At 44.8% G+C, this 22218-nt stretch overlaps 2 protein-coding genes across 2 annotated transcripts in view; both read left to right on the forward strand.

Moving 5' to 3' along the window:
• Positions 1-11840, forward strand: part of LOC132390362 (oocyte zinc finger protein XlCOF6-like) — a 43626-nt gene extending 31786 nt beyond the window's left edge. The window contains exon 2 of the mRNA XM_059962972.1: positions 4051-11840. Coding sequence (XP_059818955.1) covers positions 4051-5863 — 1813 coding nt within the window. The 3' untranslated portion in view covers positions 5864-11840. The remainder of the gene's footprint in view (positions 1-4050) is intronic.
• LOC132390375 (zinc finger protein 239-like) overlaps positions 1-22218 on the forward strand; it is a 445145-nt gene that overhangs the window by 409102 nt on the left and 13825 nt on the right. The window lies entirely within an intron of this gene.

Below are 22218 nucleotides of genomic sequence, written 5' to 3' on the forward strand. Positions count from 1 at the left end.
AGGCCATGGTGTAAACAGACAATCTCTTCTCATGTGACCTGGCTGATTGCATACCCAGCACAATCTCTCTACCTCTCTTTCCCCCTGTCTCTTCACTGGTCCCCTCGGCCCATAGCTCCTCTGCCCCCCTCCTTGGGACTTCCAGTCCTGTCTGGGCTGCTTGAATTTAGTCTGTTCCTGATAGGGCATTTGTGGGAATGCTCCTCCAAAGATGATTATTGGCATGTGGTTTTCCAGCCCTTGTCTTACAGTATGATCGGTCCCTCCATATAGCAGTGCTTTGTCCAGTTCGATGGCTGTCCTCGAACCGGTGGTTGCTGGCAGCAACTTTTTGTTTTTCTCTTTTTCCTTCTTTTTGAGTTCTTCAAGCTGCATTTGTATTAACATTCTTTGCACCTCTTCCTGCTGCTCAGCCAACCTTCGTTTGTCTTTCCGGTATTTCTCAACCGCATGGACTATGTGGTCTCTAAATACTTGTGGGGTCATTGACGTCAGCCCAACCACTTCCTCCAGTTTGGATTTTACTTGTCGAGGCATTGCATCCAAAATGTTATGTCGGAACAGTGAGGTCATAAATAAGCTATTCTCCACCTCTTGTTCAGTCTCCAGTCTTCACATTTTCAACTGGTTTTGGACGTAGGCTGCTGGGTTTTCAGTGTCTCCCAGTGGATCCCCTTTTAAGGATTTGGGGTCCAGTTTGGGTGGGTAAAGCCTGCCATACCCTCTGCCTCACTCTTTCAAACCCATCTCCATCAGTTCTTGGGTCGTTCGAGTTTACTATGCCAGCCATTTCCATTAGTTTGTTAAATTTGGAGGTTCCCATCAACCTTATCAACAGTGCCTTCAAATCTCCCATAGCCAATAATCGTCCTGCTGTTTCTTCTTCAAAGGCTCTAATCCATTTCCCTGCTCCTTCATGTAGATTGGGCAGAGTGGTTTTCAGCCCTTCTAGGTCCTGGGATCCCAAAGGGATATACTGCACTTGTCCTGATCCTTTAACTAACAAAGGCATCATTCTTCCTCCTTCTTCCCACCTGACCTGGCTCTCCTCCTCGCCTGACTCCCCATCTGTCTCAGGGTATGTCTTTACTGCCTCCCACACAAATGTCTCTGGGGTCCTCTTCTTCCCTTGGTCTCCCTGTGGAGTCCTTCCTTTCTGTCTTGATTCTATACTTGGTTGGCCCCTAGAGTATTTTTCGCATCTCTCCTGACAATCCCCTCTGAGTAACTTATCTAGCTCTCTCTCTACTTCTGCAAGTTGTTCCTCTACCGCCTCCATCTGCCCTTCTAGGCTTATGCCTCCTCCCTCTTCCCCCAAATTCTCGCATCCTCTCTCTCTCTACTTAACTCTTGCTCCTCCAATGAGTCACCTTCTTTTTCTTCCTGTTCTGATGAGCTACTTTCTTTTCTAGTCTGTTTATTTCTATAGAATAACCGATACTCCTCATTCTCCTTTTCCTCTCTCAAGTATTTCATCCGTTCAATCTCTTCTCCCATTTCTCTCTGTACCTGTTCTATCTTTATCCTTTCTGCCTGTATCGCTTTCCATATCGCCGCTTTTTCCTTCTCGTATTGTTTTTTTTTCCTCCTCATTATCCCAAACCTGTACTTCTTCCTGCATGTTTACCATTCTCGTCAGCAGGGGGCACTGCTTAGGGGTTCCTTCCGCATTATAGGGAGGGGGCTTTTCTGTTTCTTTCGCATCCGGGTGCGGAGCTGAAGCCAGCTTCCTACCGTACCCTCCTCTCTCTCTGGTGTTTCTCCGGCACCTTAGTGTCTTCCTCGCTTGTAATCAATATTCTGCCTGTCCCCCTCAGCCTTTCCCCCTCCATTCTGAAGAGTTTTTGCACTTCCATTTCTCGTTCTCTTTTTTGTCCTCTTTGCTTAGATTTATCTTTTGGTTTGTAATTTTTTAATTAGTCCCTCCATATCTTTGCACAAGCTTACATCAAACTTTCCTTCTCTTGGCCACTTTGTGGCCAGGTTTTTGGTTCTTTTCCCCATTTTTCTGAAGTTTTTGTGATCTCATATTTAATTAACAGGAATTTTTTGCTCAGAATCTCTACTGCCATTCCTTTACCTGTCAGGTTATTCTCTCTTTTTAAGGTATTTCAGAGATTCACAGTTTGTTTACTGGATAATATTATTTACTTTAATTCTACGCCTTGTCTAACACCACATGGACTTTTTCTTTACTAAATTTACTCTAATTCTACGCCTAGTCTAATTTCCTTTCCCTGCCCGTTCAGCCCTTCGTTTCGTACGAAGCGATACCTACAGTGATCTACCAACACCACGTGGACTTTTTCTTAACGTCTTATTAAATTATTTGTACTTACCCTCACTGCAGTGTTCTTGATCAATCCTCTGAGCCTCCTCTGTTAACCCCCAACTCTGCCAGATTCTTTGGACCGGAGAGACCCTTCGGCAGTGGTTCCACACTTCAGAGACTCCAAGACCTCCCCAAAGCCAACCGAATTCTTAGTCCAAATTGTCGCAGAAAGCGCTTACCTTTTGTTTGGGTGCATCCTTAATTCTGTTAGCCTTGTGGGGATCCCCAGAGGGCTGGGAAGCATCCACAATCTGCCGTTTCCTTTCTGCGGGTCTATTTCCGTTCCTGTTCCTGACGCCAATTATGTCGTGGTTTTTCGTGCCTCACAAATGACCAGGAGACGCAGAAGATTCTTCAAGAAGGGTTAAATTTTAATTTGCAAATCAAAGCTGAGACAGTCATTGAGCTAGTCGCTGATTGCCCCCCCCCCCCCCACCCGATCCTCGGACACAGCATTTTTTATAGTACTTGTCCAGTTGTATTAGCATATGTAATCAATCTATAGTTGCGTATCACACGTACTACACGTACATCTTGCCACCATTGTTTCTACCAATTGATTTAATCATATTCTAATCTTCATCTCTCAGCTACCCCTCATTAACACACCTTTGTCTTCTACATTCCTAAGATTTCATTCTCGGTACATGCATAGCAAATAGCAAGTCAAAGCTGACTGCATAGTTTTGGTCCAGCAAAATTTATACTCCAATATATAACACTCCAATACACGTCAAGAAAGACTATTTGTGTGAGAGTGTTTCAGTTACTGTGGGGCGAAGAACCCATGCTGCTCAGCAGGAACAGGGAATAATACCAACGGAAAGAGTCAAACTGAGCCAGGAGATGGCAGAAATGCCCCATTCTTATAGAGACAGGAAGAGCATCAGGGAATTGATGGTCATTCCAGATACCAGCACTCTGACCAGTCAGGAGATGATTTCTCTGTCCAACTTGTGTTTAACCTCACTGTAACAGTGTGATACCAGATGAAAACTTGGCAACTCAAGTAATCTCATCTGAAATGTTGTCCTACACCCATTGATGGATTTTGTAAATCTTTTTACAGGTTAAAACTGAGAAGGAATTCGTCTCCAGGAAGCTCAAACACGGCACACCAGTTTTGTTGTCTCTGTCTAGATATTTAACAAGTGGAGCAAGGGATCCAATTGACCATCCTTCCTGCTCAGACTGTGGGGAGGGATTCACTCGGTCATTTGACCAACTGTCACACCTGTAACTTACACAGGAGAAAGGCCTTTCACCTGCTCAGACAGTGGGAATGGATTCACTCGGTTATCACAATTGAAGTTAGATCAGCAGGTTCACACACTGGGCAAGGCCATTCACCTGTTCTGTGTGTGAGAAGGGGTTCAGTCGGTCTTCTCACCTGTGAACACACCAATCAGTTCACACCACACCGGGCAGAGGCTGGTCATCTGCTGAATTTCTGGGAAAGGATTCACTCGGTCATCTGACCTAATGGCTCACCAGCGTGTTCACACTGGGCTGAGGCCGTTCACCTGCTCACAATGTGGGAAGGGATTCACTCAGTCATCCCACCTGCACAGTCACAAGCGAGTTCACACTGGGGAGAAGCCGTTCACCTGCTCAGTCTGTGGGAAAGGATTCACTCAGTCATCCACACTACAGAGTCATCAGCGAGTTCACACTGGAGAGAGGCCATTCACCTGATCAGTCTGTGGGAAAGTATTCACTCAGTCATCTACCCTACTGGTACATCAGCGAGTTCACTCTGGGGAGAAGCCTTTCACCTGCTCAGTCTGTGGAAAGGGATTCACTCAGTCATCCAACCTACAGAGACATCAGCGAGTTCATACTGGGGAGAGGCCGTTCACCTGCTCACTCTGTGGGAAGGGATTCACTCAGTCATTTGACCTAATGGCTCACCAGTGGGTTCACACTGAGGAGAAGCCATTCCCCTGCTCAGTCTGTGGGAAAGGATTCACTCTGTCATCCAACCTACAAAGACATCAGCGAGCTCACACTGGGGAGAAGCTGTTCTCCTGCTCAGTGTGTGGAAAGGGATTCACTCAGTCATCCAACCTACAGAGACATCAGCGAGTTCACACTGGGGAGAGGCCATTCACCTGCTCAGTCTGTGGGAAGAGCTTCACTCATTTATCCAACCTATGGAATCATCAGCGAGTTCACACTGGGGAGAGGCCGTTCACCTGCTCAGTCTGTGGGCAGACATTCACTAATTTATTCAGCCTACAGAGACATCAGCGAGTTCACACTGGAGAGAGGCCATTCACCTGCTCAGTCTGTGGGAAAGGATTCACTCGGTCATCCACCCTACAGAGTCATCAGCGAGTTCACACTGGGGAGAGGCCTTTCACCTGCTCAGTGTGTTGGAGAGGATTCAATATGTCATCTGACTTACGGAGTCACCAGCGAGTTCACACTGGGGAGAGGCCGTTCACCTGCTCAGTCTGTGGGAAAGGATTCACTCTGTCATCTACCCTCCTGGTACATCAGCAAATTCACACTGGGGAGAAGCCGTTCACCTGCTCAGTCTGTGGGAAAGGATTCACTCAGTCATCTACCCTACTGGTACATCAGCAAATTCACACTGGGGAGAAGCCGTTCACCTGCTCAGTCTGTGGGAAAGGATTCACTCAGTCATCTACCCTACTGGTACATCAGCGAGTTCACACTGGGGAGAAGCCATTCACCTGCTCAGTCTGTGGGAAAGGATTCACTCTGTCATCTACCCTACTGGTACATCAGCGAGTTCACACTGGGGAGAAGCCGTTCACCTGCTCAGTCTGTGGGAAGGGATTCACTCGATCATTCACCCTAAAGAGTCATCAGCGAATTCACACTGCGGAGAAGCAGTTCACCTGCTCAGTCTGTGGGAAAGGATTCACTCAGTCATCTACCCTACTGGTACATCAGCAAATTCACACTGGGGAGAAGCCGTTCACCTGCTCAGTCTGTGGGAAAGGATTCACTCAGTCATCTACCCTACTGGTACATCAGCGAGTTCACACTGGGGAGAAGCCGTTCACCTGCTCAGTCTGTGGGAAAGGATTCACTCTGTCATCTACCCTACTGGTACATCAGCGAGTTCACACTGGGGAGAAGCCGTTCACCTGCTCAGTCTGTGGGAAGGGATTCACTCGATCATTCACCCTAAAGAGTCATCAGCGAATTCACACTGCGGAGAAGCAGTTCACCTGCTCAGTCTGTGGGAAAGGATTCACTCAGTCATCTACCCTACTGGTACATCAGCAAATTCACACTGGGGAGAAGCCGTTCACCTGCTCAGTCTGTGGGAAAGGATTCACTCAGTCATCTACCCTACTGGTACATCAGCGAGTTCACACTGGGGAGAAGCCGTTCACCTGCTCAGTCTGTGGGAAAGGATTCACTCTGTCATCCACCCTACTGGTACATCAGCGAGTTCACACTGGGGAGATGCCGTTCACCTGCTCAGTCTGTGGGAAGGGATTCACTCGATCATTCACCCTAAAGAGTCATCAGCGAATTCACACTGCGGAGTAGCAGTTCACCTGCTCAGTCTGTGGGAAGGGATTCACTCTGTCATCTACCCTACTGGCACACCAGCGAGTTCACACTAGAGAGAGGCCGTTCACCTGCTAAGAATGTGGGAAAGGATTCACTCAGTCATCCCACCTACTGGCACACCTGTCAGCTCAGAATGGGGAGTGATCATTGTTATGAATCCCTAGGTTTTGTTTGCTGTGGGGAGGGAGAGAGGGAGGGAGGGAGAGGGAGAGAGAGCAAATGTGTCTGACTTGCAGCTTGTTTACATCGCGTGCAGCTTGTTTAGTTTTAACCGAGGACACAGACACAGAGTCAGACGGAGACGAAGGAGGAAAAATGGAAGAATCGAAACCAGGGAACTAGTGGCCAAGGGCCACTGTTTGGAACTTTCCTTTGCCCACAAGGATGGGCTAATTATCGATTCACCGTACTCAAATGTGTGGTTGTCACATCATTTGATCCGTAGGAGTGGATCTGATTTGGTTTATCCTGCAGAGACCACTTATGTGTTAACCCTTGCCTGGCTGTGGTGTGGTAATTCATTTGAAGATGATACCCCTCATGATAAGTCACTTCGGGTGATAATTAGTTTGTGGATTTAGAAGGATGACAGATAAAATCTACAGCGACTGTTGGTCTCATTTTACCACCATGGAACCTGTGGAATACGACATAATTGCCTTCTCTCAACATTTACCCTGGATTACAAATATCTCTCTCATCACCTATTCTGTGGTTGAACTGAACTTTCATACTTTACCATCTCAAGACTCCAACCCTTGTCTCCCCCGAGCTCAATAGTTTGCTAGTTATATTTATAAACGTAACACTCATCAGGAAATTGCAGATGCTGGAAATTCAAACAACACACACAAAATGTTGGTGGAAAACAGCAGGCCAGGCAGTATCTATAAGGAGAAGAACTGTCAATGTTTCAGGCTGAGACCCTTCGTCAGGACTAACTGAAAGGAAAGATACTTAGAGATTTGAAAGTGGTGGGGGGAGGGTGAAATGCAAAATGATAGGAGAAGACCGAAGGTGGTGGGATGAAGCTAAGAGCTGGAAAGGTGATTGGCGAAAGTGATACAGAGCTGGAGATGGGAACGAATCATCGGACAGGAGGCCTCGGGAGAAAGAAAGGTGGGGGGAAGCACCAGAGAGACATGGAAAACAGGCAAACAATTAAATATGTCAGTGATGGGGTAAGAAGGGGAAGAGGAGCATTAATCGAAGTTAGAGGTCAATGTTCATGCCATCAGGTTGGAGGCTACCCAGCCGGTACATAAAGTGTTGTTCCTCCAACCTGAGTTTGGATTAATTTTGACAGTAAAGGAGGCCATGGATAGACATATCAGAATGGGAATGGGACATGGAATTAAAATGTATGGCCACTGGGAGTAGTCTGTTGCTGCTGGTTCATTTCTAAAGCGTTACGGTTTGTAACAAAATGGGGCCTGCACCTGGGATATGAACAAATTTAAGGATTGATTTAATATGGATTTCATTGGGGAAATCCCTTTTGATTAATTTGTGTGTGGAAAATCAGCAGCAATGGATGTTGATAGATATCTGGAAGTGTGAACCTCTCAGGCATTAGAGGACACCAGAAGGATTGAGTTGTTGAGTATTGCTAGAACGTTAATACTTGCTGAGGTGAAATTGACAATGAGGAGGGCAGTGATGCAGAGGATAACAGCTGAACATTATGTATCTGAGGGGGTGTTTAAAGTGGAGGAGTTGGAGGTGTTTCCTGAAAGTAAACATCGTGGGCTTGAGCTCCAGTAGAAGTTAGAAAAATTGAAGATGGAGGCTCTGGAAAGGCAGAGACAGTTTCAGGCTGGAAAGGCAGAAAAACAGACAGAAAATTCTCTTACAAAGTGTAATTAAAGGGAAGGCTTAGCAAGCCTATTCTGCTTTGACAGTAGCTGAAGCAGCTGATTATTTACTTATTTATGCTGCCCCAATCATCGCCACTGGGCTATAAATGTGCAGGAGCTGTGTGTGGTTCAGTGCTTTGCTCAAGGACACACAAGCTGCCTCGGCTGAGGCTCGAACTCATGACCTTCAGATCGCTAGTTCACCACCTTAACCACATGGTCACGCACCACACATTATGACCCAGTGAAACAGGCTGTGCTCAAACCTTACGAGTTGGTCCCAGAAGCAGACAGGCAAAAGTTTAGAAATTTGAAGAAATCTATGAACCAGACATACAGAATTTGCTTATGAGAAATTTGTGTGTTTTGACTGCTGGTGCACATCTGATCATGTATGATGATTTTAACAGCTTGAAAGAGTTGGTTTTAATTGAAGAATTCAGAAGGTGCGTCCCTGATGACATAAAGATGTATTTCGATGGAAATGATGAAACATTTTCATATGAGTTGAATTGTCTTTTCCTAAACCTTACTTATATTATATTTAATTATTTGGATGGAGGTTCGGAGTTATTAGCACTACTGTATACGTACTTAACATTATTGAATGGCCCATGTTGGTTAGTGTTTTTTTTTCTGAGGTCTTTTTTTTCTTTTTATTTCTTTGTTCATCAATGTTATGAGTTTGGGAGGTTATCTATTTTTATTATTATATATCTGAATGTCTATTTAAACTGTTAAATATGTACTCCCAAACAATTTGTATTCACGTTTCATTTATGTTTGTTTAAAATTAATAACAAGATTTAAAAAGAGGGCAAGAGAGAAGAATTGGTCAAAATTGATTTGAAAAGAACACGGGCAGGGATGAAAACAGAACAGCAATGGCTGGAATTTCTGGAAGCAATTCGGGAGGCACAGGGTATATGCACATCACAAAGAGCAAGTAGTATTCTAAAGGTAAAGTGTGAAAACCGTGGCTGATAAAGAGAAACCAAAGACAATGTAAGAACCAAGGAGAGGGCACAGAGCAAAAATTATTAGGAAGTTAGAGAATTGGGAAGCTTTTAAAAACAAACAGAATGCAACTAAAATAATTAAGAAGGAAAAGATGGAATACATAGATGTGCTAGCCTGCAATATTAAAGAGGATACCAAATTTTTCTTCAGGTACATATAGTGTAAAAGAGAGGCTGAAGTGGATATCGGACCACTGAAAAATGATGCTGTAGATGTAGAAATGGGGTGGGGCTGCAAGGTGATGGCAGATGAACTGAATAAGTCTTGTACGTCACTCTTATCTCTCGAAGACACTGGCAGGAATATGGAAGTCCCAGATGTCAGTGGTCAGAATGTGTAAAGTTACGTTACACGGGAGAAGGTTCTTTGGGAAACAGAGATGGTCTGAAGGTAAATAGGTCACCTGGACCAGATGGTGTACACCCCTGAGATCCGAAAGAGGTGGCTGAAGTGATGTGGAGGCATTAGCATTGATCTTTCGAGAATCGTTAAGGAAATAAAATCCAAAGATTTTTCCTTCACTGCTCCCCCTCTCCCAGTTTCACCCATCACCTACCACATCTTCCACCCCTCCAACCCCCACACTTGCTTCCTCTGACGTCTCATCTTTTTTGTTCCCAGTCCTGATGAAGGGTCTCGGCCCGAAACGTCGACTGTTTGCTATTTCCCATATGTGCTGCCTGGCCTCCCAGGTTCCTCCAGCATTTTGTGTATGTGTTACTTGGATTTCCAGCATCCACAGATTTTCTCCTGTATTTGATAAAAGCAAAAGCAGGGTCATGTAATATAGTAAGAAAACAGTGGGAAGTGAGAGGATTGGAAATCTTTTACATAACCAACAGGAGACAACAAAAATAAAACACACACACACAGGAGAGACATGATGAAAAATTACGGTAAGTGATCCAATAATATCAGGTATCAAAAGTTGTTCAGATATACAAAGAGTAAAAGAGAGGGAAGAGTTGATATTGTACCACTGGAAGATGATGCTGGCGTGTTAGTAATAGAGCAAAGAAATCGCGGCCGAATGTAACAAGTATTTTGTGTCAATCTTCACTGTGTAAGACACATGCAGAATAATACTATAAAACATAGGAGCAAAATTAGGCCATTCAGCTCTATTGAGTCTGCTCCGCCGTTCTATCATGGCTGATCCCGGTTCTCACTCAACCCCATGCACCTGTCTCCTCGGCATATCCTGTAATGCCTCGACTGATCCATAAACTATTAGCTTTTGCCTGAAATGTACCCACAGACCTGGCCCCCACCGCCGTCTGTGTCAGAGAATTCCACAGATTCACTGCTCTCTGACTAAATAAAATCCTCCTCAACTGCTCTAAAAGGTTGCTCCTCCGCTTTCAGGCTGTGCCCTCTGTTATGGCTACCCCCACCATAGGAAAAGGCCTCTCCTCATCCACCCTATCCGGACCTTTTCCACATTCAGTGGGTTTCAGTGAGATTCAAGATTCAGGATGAGGTTTATTACAACAGGCATTTGGCTTGAAATTTGTTGACAGCAGCAGCAGTTCAATGCAATACATATTCTGGCATAGATAATAATAATAAACTAATTAAAACAATAATCAACAAGTAAATCAATTATGTGTGATGAATATTTTATTAAAATGTGTAAACACAGAAATACTGTATATTGAAGAGTGTCCAAAGCTTTCAAAGTCCATTCAGGAATCGGATGGCAGAGGGGTAGAAGCTTTTCCTGAATCACTGAGTGTGCGCCTTCAGGCTTCTGTATCTCCTACCTGATGGTAACAGTGAGGAAAGGGCATGTCCTGGGTGCTGAAGGTCCTTTATAATGGACGCTGCCTTTCTGTGATACCGCTTCCTGAAGATGTCCTGGATTCTTTGTAGTCTCGTACCCAAGATGGAGGTGACGAGATTTACAGCCTTCTGCAGCTTCTGAACACCCTCCACCCACATTTACTAAACATAAGTCAGTGCAGGAATACAGGCCCAAAGCTGGCAAACGCTTCTCATGCTTAACCCCTTCATTCCCGAAATCGTCTTCTTGAAGATCCACTGGACTCTCTCCAATGATAACACACATTTTCTAAGATAGAAGTCCCGCATACTCTAACTAACGGAATGTTAGCCTTCATTGGTAGAGGGATTGAATTCAAGAGCAGGGAGGTAATGCTGCCACTATACAGGGTACAGGTGAGGCCGCACCTGGAGTACTGTGTCCAGTTCTGGTCTCCGTACTCGAGGAAGGATATATAGTACTGGCTTTGGAGGCAATGCAGAGAAGGTGAAACAGTTTGATTCCAGGGATGAGGAGAGATTGAGTCGCCTGGGACTTTTCTCTCTGGGGTGCAGAAGAATGAGAGGGAATCTTATAGAAATACCCAGAATTTTGAAAGGGATAGATAAGATAGTAGGAAAGTTGTTTCCATTGGTAGATGAGAGTAGAACTCGGGGACATTGCCTCAAGATTCAGGAGAGAAGAGTTAGGACGGAGATGAGGGGAAACTGCTTTTCCCACAGAATGGTGAATCTGTGGACTTCTCTGTCCAGGGAAGCAGTTGAGGTTTCCTCACGAAGTATATTTAAGATAGAGTTCGATAGGTTTTTGCAGAATAAGGTAATGAAGGGTTATAGGGAAGAGGCAGGTAGATGGAGCTGAGTTTCCTGACGGATCAGCCATGATCTTATTGCATGGCGGGACATACTCAATGGGCCAATGGCCGACTCCTGCTCCCATTTCTTATGTTCTGACGTGCGGCCTGAGGAGTGTCTTGTAAAGTATCAGCATTATCTCCTTGCTGATATATTCTACTTCACTTTAAATAAAGCCAGCATTGTATTTGCCTTCTTTACCACAGACTCAACCCGGAAGTTAATCTTCTGGGAGTCTTGCCCAAGGTCCTGGTGTCGTAGTGACGTCAGCGCCGGACTCCGTAACGGAGGTTCCCGGGTTTGAATACAGTCGGTCCTCTCCCTTGTACGCTTTCCATCCGTGCCGGGTTGAGTGTTGAGCTCGCAATTCGACCTCATAAAATAAAGAAAAATACTGTGAAATGTCTATGTGAGGAGAAGCTCCCTACACAACCTTCCGATTCGCGCCTTGTAAGGCATGGAAATGCCCGACGCTGCCCCGAGTCAGTCCTGAGTCGAGGACATCATCATCATCATCATCATCATCACGTTTCCTTCTGTACTTCTGTGGCTTGAACCTTCTCCCCAATCACATAACAGTTCACTATTGTTCCTTTTGCCGAAATGTACTACCGTACTTTTCCCAATATTGTATTCCATCTGCCACTTTCTTGATCGTTCTTCAAATTTGTTTGTGTCCTGCTGCAATCGCATTGCTTCGTCAGCACTACCATCGCCTCCACCTACCTTTGTATCATCCACAAACCTTGTCACAAAGCCATCAGTTCCATTATCCAAATCATTGACAAACTGTGAAAAGTAGCGGTCCGAATACTGACCCCTGAAGACCACTAATCACTGCTGGCCAACCAGAAAAGGCCCCTTTTATTCCCACTCGCTGCCTCTTGGCTGTCAGCCATTCCTCTATCCATGCCAGTATTACTTCTGACATTTATCCTGTTAAGCAGTTTCATGTGTGACACCTTATCGGAAGCTTTCTGAAAATCCAAGTAAATGATATCCACTGCCTCTCGTTTGTCCATCCTGCTTATGGTTTCCCCGAAGATCTGTAACAGACTTGTCAGGCAAGATTTCCCTGTATAGAACCAAGCTGGCTTTGACATTATATCATTAGTCTAGTACACCAAAACCTCAACTGTTATCATGACTCCACACTTTCCCAGCCACTGAGATTAGGCTAACTGGACTATAATTTGCTTTACTTTGCCCTCCTCCCTTCTCAAAGAGTGGATTGGCATTTGCAATCTTCCTGTCCTCAGGGACCATGCCAGAATCAAGTGATTCTTGACGTGTCATGACCAATGCATCTGTTATCTCTCCAGCAACCTCTCTCAGGACTCTGGGATGTAGTCCACCTGGTTCAGATGACTTATCCACTTTAAGAACCTGTGTTTGCCTCAAACGTTTTCCTTTGTAATAGCAATGGCACTCACTCCTGTTCCCTGACACTCACGGATCTCTGGCACACTGGTGGTGTTGAATTCATAACAACACTTGTTATTATGAATCCCTGGGTTTTGTTTGCTGTGGACTGTCATTTTAAGAGAGAGAGACAGAGATTAGGATGCCGACTCAGTCTGACTTGCAGCTTGTTTACATCGCTCGCAGCTTGTTTAGTTTTAACCGAGGACACAGACACTCAGAGTCAGACAGAGACGAAGGAGGAAAAATGGAAGAATCGAAACCAGGGAACTAGTGGCCAAGGGTCACTGTTTGGAACCTTCCTATGCCCACAAGGGTGGGTTAATTATCGATTCGCCGTACATCGAATGTGTGGTTGTCACCTCGTTTGATCCTTAACAGTGGATCGGATTTGGGGTATCCTGTGGAGACCACTTATGTGTTAACCCTTGCCTGGCTGTGGTGTGGTAGTTCACTTGAAGATGATACCCCTTGTGACAAGTCACTTTCGATGATAATTTGTATGTGGATTTCGAACGATGACGGATAAAATCTCCAGCGACTGTTCTCTCGTTTTACCACCGTGGAACCTGTGCAATTCTACATATTTGCCTTCTCTCGCCATTTACCCTGGATTATAACTCTCTCTCTCTCTCTCTCTCTCTCATCGCCTAATCTGTAGTTCAACTGAACTTTCATACTTTATCATCTCAAGACTGTAAGCCTTGTTTCCCCCAAGCTCAATAGTTTGGGAGTTACATTTACACACATTTATAAACTTAACACTGTTAACTTCTGTTTATCTTGTTTAAGTTGCAATTTTACAAGTAGATTCTAATAAAGACAGATTTAACATCAAAACCAGACTCCAGGTGTAGTCTATTGCTGCTGGCTTGTTTCTAAAGCATTATGGTTCGTAACAAATTTGGGGGCTATTGATCGATGAATTATTGATTTGATTGGGGAAATCCCTTTTAATTTATTTGTGTGTGGAAATCAGCAGCAATGGACATTTATAAATTTCTGGAAGCGCCAACCCCTGAGGCATTACGAAAAGCCAAAAAGAATGAATTGCTGACTGTTGCTAATGGGCTGAATCTTAAGCAGGTAAGGGGGTGTGAAGGACCAGGGCAAGCATAAAACTAGGAGAGGAGGTAAAGGTAAACCAATAGGGGTTTTATTATAAAATATAGGCATCCACCCCCTTGTTCAGAGACTGGGATCCCTGTTTCAACCAGTAATGATGTGCATTGCAATGTGTTCACCTCTCAGTCCTCGATTCTCTAAATGAAAGGGTTATCACATTTGATCTTTCTTTATATGATTACACAACCATTTCAGGGATCAGTCTGTTGAAACTTCATTGCACTCTCTAATACAAATACTCTCCAATCACTTTTTTAATCCTCTGTGCAAAAAATGTCCATCTTCCGCAGCCCCGTGTTGCCCCAACCACTCACCTCCTACCCCCGTCATTGGCCCCACTTGCAGGTGAACCGTCTGTCGGTGTTCCCCGCCCCCCCATGTGAATCCCTCTGCTCACCACCACCGTGGGCTCAAACATTTCCACAGATATCCACCGGGACAAACATTCTGTCCGCTCCCTGTCACACCATCTTTTTCCTTTCAATAAAATCCCTCCTCTCCCTCCCCAGGGAGCTGGCATCAGACCGACGGGCCGAGCGGTCTCCACCTCTCGGCGACACATCAGACTCCGGCCGCAGGAGACGCTTCACAAACGCCCCAACTTCCCTTGGAGGGAAATGGAAATAAATCAAAAAACGGACATTTACTCCGCTGTGATGTGGCCGGAGCGGGCGGCGAACTCAGCGGGGGTAACGCCCCATCGACTTGTCCACCTCTGCGACTGGTGGTAACAAGGGATTGACATCGCTTTGCACCAATGGGAATAGCGCAGCCCCTGAATCCTCTGTTGACAGCGGTGGGGGAGGGCTGGTCACGTGATTCTTAGCCAAGCTATTAAACTGATAAAGACTGAGCACACCAGCGCATGGATGACGTAAGACGCTGTGCACGTAAGGGCAGATCCCGGTGTGGGAAGCCCATGCGTGACGTCAGGCTCGAGGGGGGTCTGTGCGACATCACCTGTGGGGATGCGCTCTCATTTAACTGCACCTTAGTGCGTTTCTTATGATTTCAGAGGGACAACAACATTAATCACGGGTTTCATTACTGAATCCACTGTTGTGAGATGTAAAGTCACCTGTTATGTGTCCGGCTGGGACGTGTTGTTTTGGGGGCTATTGATCGATTAATCATCTATTTGATTGGGCATATCCCTTTTGATTTATTTGTGTGTAGAAATCAGCAGCAGTGGATATTGATAAATTTCTGTAGGTTGGATGACTGAGTGAATCCCTTCCCACGTACTTCCTCATCCAGGTCATCCACTCTTGGTCTTCCTGGAATCATTCTTTGAAACTTCTGCAGACCCACTCCAATACGAACACATCTTTTGCTCAGATAATAAATCGTAAGTACAGGTCGGAATCTGCTCATAATCCACCAACAGTGATCTGCCCAATGCGTTATAAAGCTATAGTATCGCATCCCTGCTCTTATATTGCTAACATTGCAGTTGTCATCCTTAATCAACTCAATTTGCAAGCAAACCTTTAGGGCCTCTTGCTCAAGGACTCACAAGCACTTATGCACATCTAATTTTTTCAAGTTTCTCCCATTTATTTTTTTTCTACGCCCAATTACTTTTACCAAATGTACATGACATGCATACACTGTATTTCAACTGCTACTTTGCTGGCATTCTCCAGACCTATCGAAGTCCTTCTGCAGACTCCCGCTTTGCTCTAAACTACCTGTCCCGTACCTATCTTTGTATCAACTGCAATGTTCGTCGCCAAGGTATCAATTCTGTCATCCATCTCATTCACATTTAACATGAAATGATGCGGTCTCAATACTGACCCCTACAGAGCAGCATGAGTTACCGACAGCAAATCAGAATTGCCCACATTATTCTGACTCTTTCTCCCTTGTCAGTACAAGTTTCTTTCCTGTAATTCCATGAGCTGTGATCCTGTTAAGCAGCCTCACGTGCAGCACCTTAGAAACATAGAAAACCTGCGGCACGTTACAGGCCCTTTGGCTCACAAAGCGATGCCGAACATGTCCTTGCTCTAGAAATGCCAAGGGTTACCTACAGTTCTCTGTTTTTCTAAGCTCTGTGTACCTATCCAGGAGTCTCTTAAAAGACCCTATCGTGTCCGCCTTCACCACCATTGCCGGCAGCCCATTCCAAGCACTCACCACTCTCTGTGTAAAAAAAACTTACCCCTGACATCTCCTCTGTACCTACATCCAAGCATCTTCAAACTATGCCCTCTCGTGCTAGCAATTTCAGCCCTGGGAAAAAGCCTCCAACTATCCACACGATCAATGTCTCTCATTTTCGTGAACACCTCGATCAGGTCACCTCTCATTCTCCTCCACTCCAAGGAGAAAAGACTGAGTTCACTCAACCTATTCTCAAAAGGCATGCTCCCCTATCCAAACAACACCCTCGTAAATCTCCTCAGCACCCTTTCTATGGCTTCCAAATCCTTCCTGTAGTTTGGCGACCAGAACTGAGCACAGTACTCCACGTGGGCTCTGACCAAAGTCCAATATAGCTGCAACATTACATCTCGGCTTTTAAACTCAAGCCTGCGGATGATTAAGGTCAATACACAGAATGGCTTCTTAACCACAGAGTCAACCTACATAGCAGCTTTGAGTGTCCTATGGACTCCGTCCCCAAGATCCCTCTGTTCCTCCACACTGCCAAGAGGCTTACCATTTATACTATATTCTATCATATTTGACCAAAGCAAATGACAAACATCACACTTCTTTGGGTTGTACTCCATTTGCCACTCTTCAGCCCAGGTTTGCAGACTATCAATATCCCCCTGCAATCTAACCCAACCTTTGTGTCATCAGCAAATTTACTAACCCATACCTCCACTTCCTCATCCAGGTCATTTATAATAGTCACGAAGGGTAGGGGACCCAGAACCGATCCCTGAGGCAGACCACTGGTCACCGACCTCCATGTGGAATATGACCAGTCTGCAACCACTCTTTGTCTTCTGTGAGCAAGCCAGTTCTGGATGCACAAAGCAATGTGCCCTTGGATCCCATGCCTCCTTACTTTCTCAATAAGCCTTGCATGGGGTACCTTGTTAAAGATCATCTGAAAATCCAAGCAAACAACATACACTGCTTCTGCTTTATCTATCTTGCCTGCTATTTCCGCAAAGTATTCAAAGAGATTTGTCAGTCAAGATTTCCTTGAAAGAATCCGACTGACTTTGGCCTACTTCATCATGTTTCCCCAATTACAGTACCCAAAAAACACACTCTTAGTACACTCTAACATCTTCCTGACAACTAAGGTCAGACTAACTGTCCAATGATTTTCTTTCTTGTGCCCCCTCTCTTCTTAAAGACTGGAGTGGCATTTGCAAAAGTCTGGTCCACCAGAATCGTTCCAAAATCTAGTGATTTGTGATCGATGATTACTCATCACTTGAAGAGAAAACTAAGGGGGAACTTCTTCATTCAGAGGCGGGGAGAGTGTGCACCGAGCTGCAGAGCAAGTGGCACGGACGATTGTAATCTTTAAGAGAAGTTTGCTTAGGTCACTGGATGATAAGCATATGGAGGGCTATGGTCCAGGTGGAAGTTGTTGGAACTCGGAAGATTAATGCTTTAGCACGGACTAGACTGACCGAATGGCATTTTCCTGTGTTGTAGTATTTTATGACTCTAATGCCTTCACAATCTCTTCAGCTACCTCTTTCTGAACTCTGCGGTGTCTTATCTACCTTCAGGCCTTTCAGCTTCAACAACACCTTCTCTCCTTGGTAAAAGCATGTATCCTCACTTCTGCCCCAGGTACTGCTGAATGTTTGGCTTTTATGTAATAAATTTAATGACACAACTGTAGTGGGTGACTTCACTCTGCAGGAGGATTGGGAAAGTCAGATTGGCGTGAGATCGCAAAAGAGGGGATGTATTGAATGCTAACGAAATGGCTTTTTAGAGCAGCTGATGGTTGAGCCTACTCGGGGAACTGCGATCTTAGATTGGGTGTTGTGTAATAACCCAGATCTTATTAGGGAGGTTAATGTAAAGGAACCAGTAGAAGGCAGTGATCATAAAATGATTGAATTCCTACTGCAATTTGTGAGGGAGAAGCACAGGTCAGATGCATAGTATCACAATGGAATGAAAGGGAATTTCAGAGGCATGAGAGAGGTGATTCCCCAGGTGGATTGGAGGATGCTGGTGGAGATGACGTCAGAGCAGAAATGGCTGACGTTTCTGGGAATAGTTCATAATGTACAGGATAGATATGTCCCACAGACATAGTGCTGACAAAGGAAGTGAAAGACTGTACAAAAGAATATTAGGTAGCAAAAGTGAGTAGTAGGTTGGATAATTGGGTAGCTTTTAACATCCAACAACAGGCAAATTAAAAATAAAAGCTATAAGGGGAAAGGTGAAATAAGACAGCAAACTATAAATAATATCAACCAGTTATAAAATATATGAAAGGGAGGCGAGAGTTGATATTGGACCACTGGAAAATGATGCTCATGGGGTACAAATGGGGAAGAGCTGGTAGATGAACTTGATAGATACTTTTCATCTGTCTTGTCTGTGGAAGACACCACCGGTGTGCCAGAGATCCAAGAGTGTCAGGGAACAGGAGTGAGTGCCATTGCTATTACAAAGGAAAACTTGCTAGGCAAACTCAGGTTCTTAAAGTGGATAAGTCACCTGGACCAGTTGGACTACATCCCAAAGTCCTGAGAGAGGTTGCTGGAGAGATAACAGATGCATTGGTCATGACACGTCAAGAATCACTTGATTCTGGCATGGTCCCGGAGGACAGGAAGATTGCAAATGCCAATCCACTCTTTGAGAAGGGAGGAAGGCAAAGTAAAGCAAATTATAGTCCAGTTAGCCTAACCTCAGTGGCTGGGAAAGTGTGGAGTCATGATAACAGATGAGGTTCTGGGGTACTAGGAGACTAATGATATAATGACAAAGCCAGCATAGGTTCTGTACAGGGAAATCTTGCCTGACAAGTCTGTTACAGATCTTCGAGGAAGTCATAAGCAGGATGGACAAACGAGAGGCAGTGGATATCATTTACTTGGATTTTCAGAAAGCTTCTGATAAGGTGTCACACATGAAACTGCTTAACAGGATAAAAGTCAGAAGTAATACTGGCATGGATAGAGGAATGGCTGACAGCCAAGAGGCAGCGAGTGGGAATAAAAGGGGCCTTTTCTGGTTGGCCAGCAGTGACTTGTGGTCTTCAGGGGTCAGTATTCGGACCGCTACTTCTTACATAGTTTGTCAATGACTTGGATAATGGAACTGATGGGGTTGTGTGGCTCAGACTGTGGGAAGAGATTCACCACATCATCTCACCTAGTGACTCACCAGTCAGTTCACACTGCAGAGAGGGATTTCACCTGCTGTGTCTGTGGGAAGGGATTTGCTCAGTCATCTAACCTACAGAGACACCAGCAAGTTCACACTGGGGAGAAGCTGTTCACCTGCTCAGACTGTGGGGATGGATTCACTCGATCATTCAACTTATAGGGACACCAGTGAGTTCACAGTGGGGAGAGGCTGTTCACCTACTCAGACTGTGGAAAGGGATTCACACAGTTAGGTAGCCTACAAGTACACCAGTTAGTTCACACTGGGGACCGGCCGTTCACCTGTTCAGACTGTGGGAAGGGATTCACCACATCATCTCACCTCGTGACTCATCAGTCAGTTCACACAGCAGAGAGGGATTTCACCCGCTCAGATTGTGAGAAGGGATTCACTCAGTTATCTGATCTGCTGGCACACCAGTGAGTTCCACTGGGGAGAGGCCGTCGACCTCTGAATGTGGGAAGGCATTCACACGATTATCTCGACTATTAAAACACCAGCAAGTTCACACCGGTTAGATGATGATCGTCTACTCAGACTTTGCGAAGAGATTCTCTCAACCGTCTTCACGAATGCTGCATCATTGTGTTCCACTGGGGAGAGGCCGTTCACCTGCTGTGAATATGGGAAGGGATTCACTCAATAATCTAACCTTGTAACAGACGACTGGGTTCACATTGGGGAGAAAGTTCCAAGAAGCTGCAGGCTGGATATTAGTCCATCCCCATTGCTGAATGCAATTTCAGGAGTGACTGGGGGAGCCTAGTACAAGAGGGCATGACTTAAGGTTTGCAGGGCGCCCATGCAGAACAGAGATGTGGAGAATTTTTTTTAAGTCAGAGGGTGGTGAATCTGTGGCATTTTTTTGCCACGGGCAGCAGTGGAGGCCAAGTCATTGAGTGTGTTTAAGGCAGAGATTGATAGGTATCTGAGTAATCAGGGCATCAAAGTTTATGGTGAGAAGGCGGGGGAATGGGACTGAAGGGCAGATTGGATCAGCTCATGATGAAATGGTGTAGCAGACTCGATGGGCCAAATGGCCGATTCTGCTCCTGTGTCTTGTGGTCATATGTGATTTTTTTTCTCATGTGCGTTATTCTTCTTCCTCCTTCTGTCCAAGGAAGTGTTAATCCCGGTGGGTTTGAGTGTAAATAGACTTTTCTAAACTTGTCATTTCTGTTCTTACTTATCTTTGTAAATTTTATGATCGAAATGGGACTAAGATATTTTCATTTTAAAAAAGTCAATGTCGGTATTGATGGAAGTGTTTATTGCCTTTGTTGTATTTGTTGAGCATAGAGCTCTGTTCCGCAGTTTTTAAAGCCTTGAAATAAATTTTGTCACAGGTTTTCTCAATATTGCACTACTTTCTGTTGGCTTTGCTGGTTGATTTCCCAGATACGTGGTTATCAAGAGTCCCAAAGAAGGGTATTGGCCCGAAATGTTGATTCCCATCCACAGATGCTGCCTGACCTGCTGAGCTTCTCCAGCACTTTGTGTGAATTTCTCTCGATTTCTTGCACCTGCAAGTCCCCTTGTTTCCCAGATATTTATATGTTTAGTGAAATAACAAGCTGGTCGTGGGGTTGTGTGACTCTGTTGGTGAAATACTAAATAAAATCGTTAGATAAGAGGTGGCATAGCGTTGGGCAGTGTAGAATCTGTGGGTAGTATTAAGGAACAGCAAATGTACAAAAAACCCCTAATGGGAATTTTATAGTGACCCCAAAACAGTAGTAAATATGTGATCCACAAATTACAATGAGAGATGGAAAATGAGTGCCAAACGGGCAATGTTACAATAGTCATGGGGATTGTCATGCAGGTGATTAGGAAAATCAGGATGGTGTTGGTTTGAAGAGGAGGAATTCCTAGAATGCCTACAAGATGCTTTTTAGAGCAGCTCGTGATTGAGCCCACTTGGGGATCAGCTATTCTGGATTGGGTGTAGTAACGAACCGGAATTAATTAGGTCACTTGAGTCCAAAGAACACTCAGGGGCAAGTGTTCTTAATCTTATCAAATTCACCCCGATATTAGAGAAGGAGAAACTAAAGTCGATGTGGAATAAAGAGAATTAGAGAGGCATGAGAGAAAAATTGTCAAAATTGATTTAAAAAGAACATGAAACAGAGCAACAATGGCTGGAATTTCTAGAAGCAATTCAGAAGTCAGAGTGGAAGTGGTATTCTAAAGGTAAGTTGACAAAACCGTGGCTGATAAGGGAAACCGAAGACAACATATAAAACAAAGAGAGGGCACAGAACAAAAATTACTATAAGTTGGAGGATTGTGAAGCTTTTAAAAGCAAACAGAATGCAACTAAAATCATTAAGAAGGAAAAGATGGAATACTTAGGTGAGCTAGCCAGTATTATTAAAGAGGATACTATTTTTATCTTCAGGCATATATAGTGTAAAAGAGAGACAGCAGCGAATATCAAACCAACGGAAAATGATGCTGGAGAGATATTAATGGGGTGAGGGTGAAAGATGATGGCTGATGAACTGAATAAGTATCGTACATCACTCTTATCTGTAGAAGACACTGGCAGGAATATGGAAGTCCCAGATGTCAGTGGTCAGAATGTGTAAAGTTACATTACTCGGGGGTATGTAGAAGGAAAGGTGGGCAGTAATTTTTTTACTGGAAGGAGAAACCGATATTCATGCCTTCCTGTTGGAGCTCTGCAGGTGGAATATGATGTGTTTCTCTTCAACCCTGAGGCTGTCGAGTTGAACAACTCCAGCCATAGCAATTCTGCCATCATCCCTGCTAGTGTCCCCTTCCAATCAACTTTGGTAAGCTCTTCTCCCGTGCCTCCGAAGTTCCCCTCACCCTACTAATAATGATGCATCTTGTTGTACCTTTCCTCTCTCAAAGTGCAGGGTGAATTGCAACATGTTACGATCACAATGTCCACGTGTTTCCTTTACC

Source organism: Hypanus sabinus, unplaced genomic scaffold, assembly GCF_030144855.1.
Source record: "Hypanus sabinus isolate sHypSab1 unplaced genomic scaffold, sHypSab1.hap1 scaffold_88, whole genome shotgun sequence".
Lineage (NCBI taxonomy): Eukaryota > Metazoa > Chordata > Chondrichthyes > Myliobatiformes > Dasyatidae > Hypanus > Hypanus sabinus.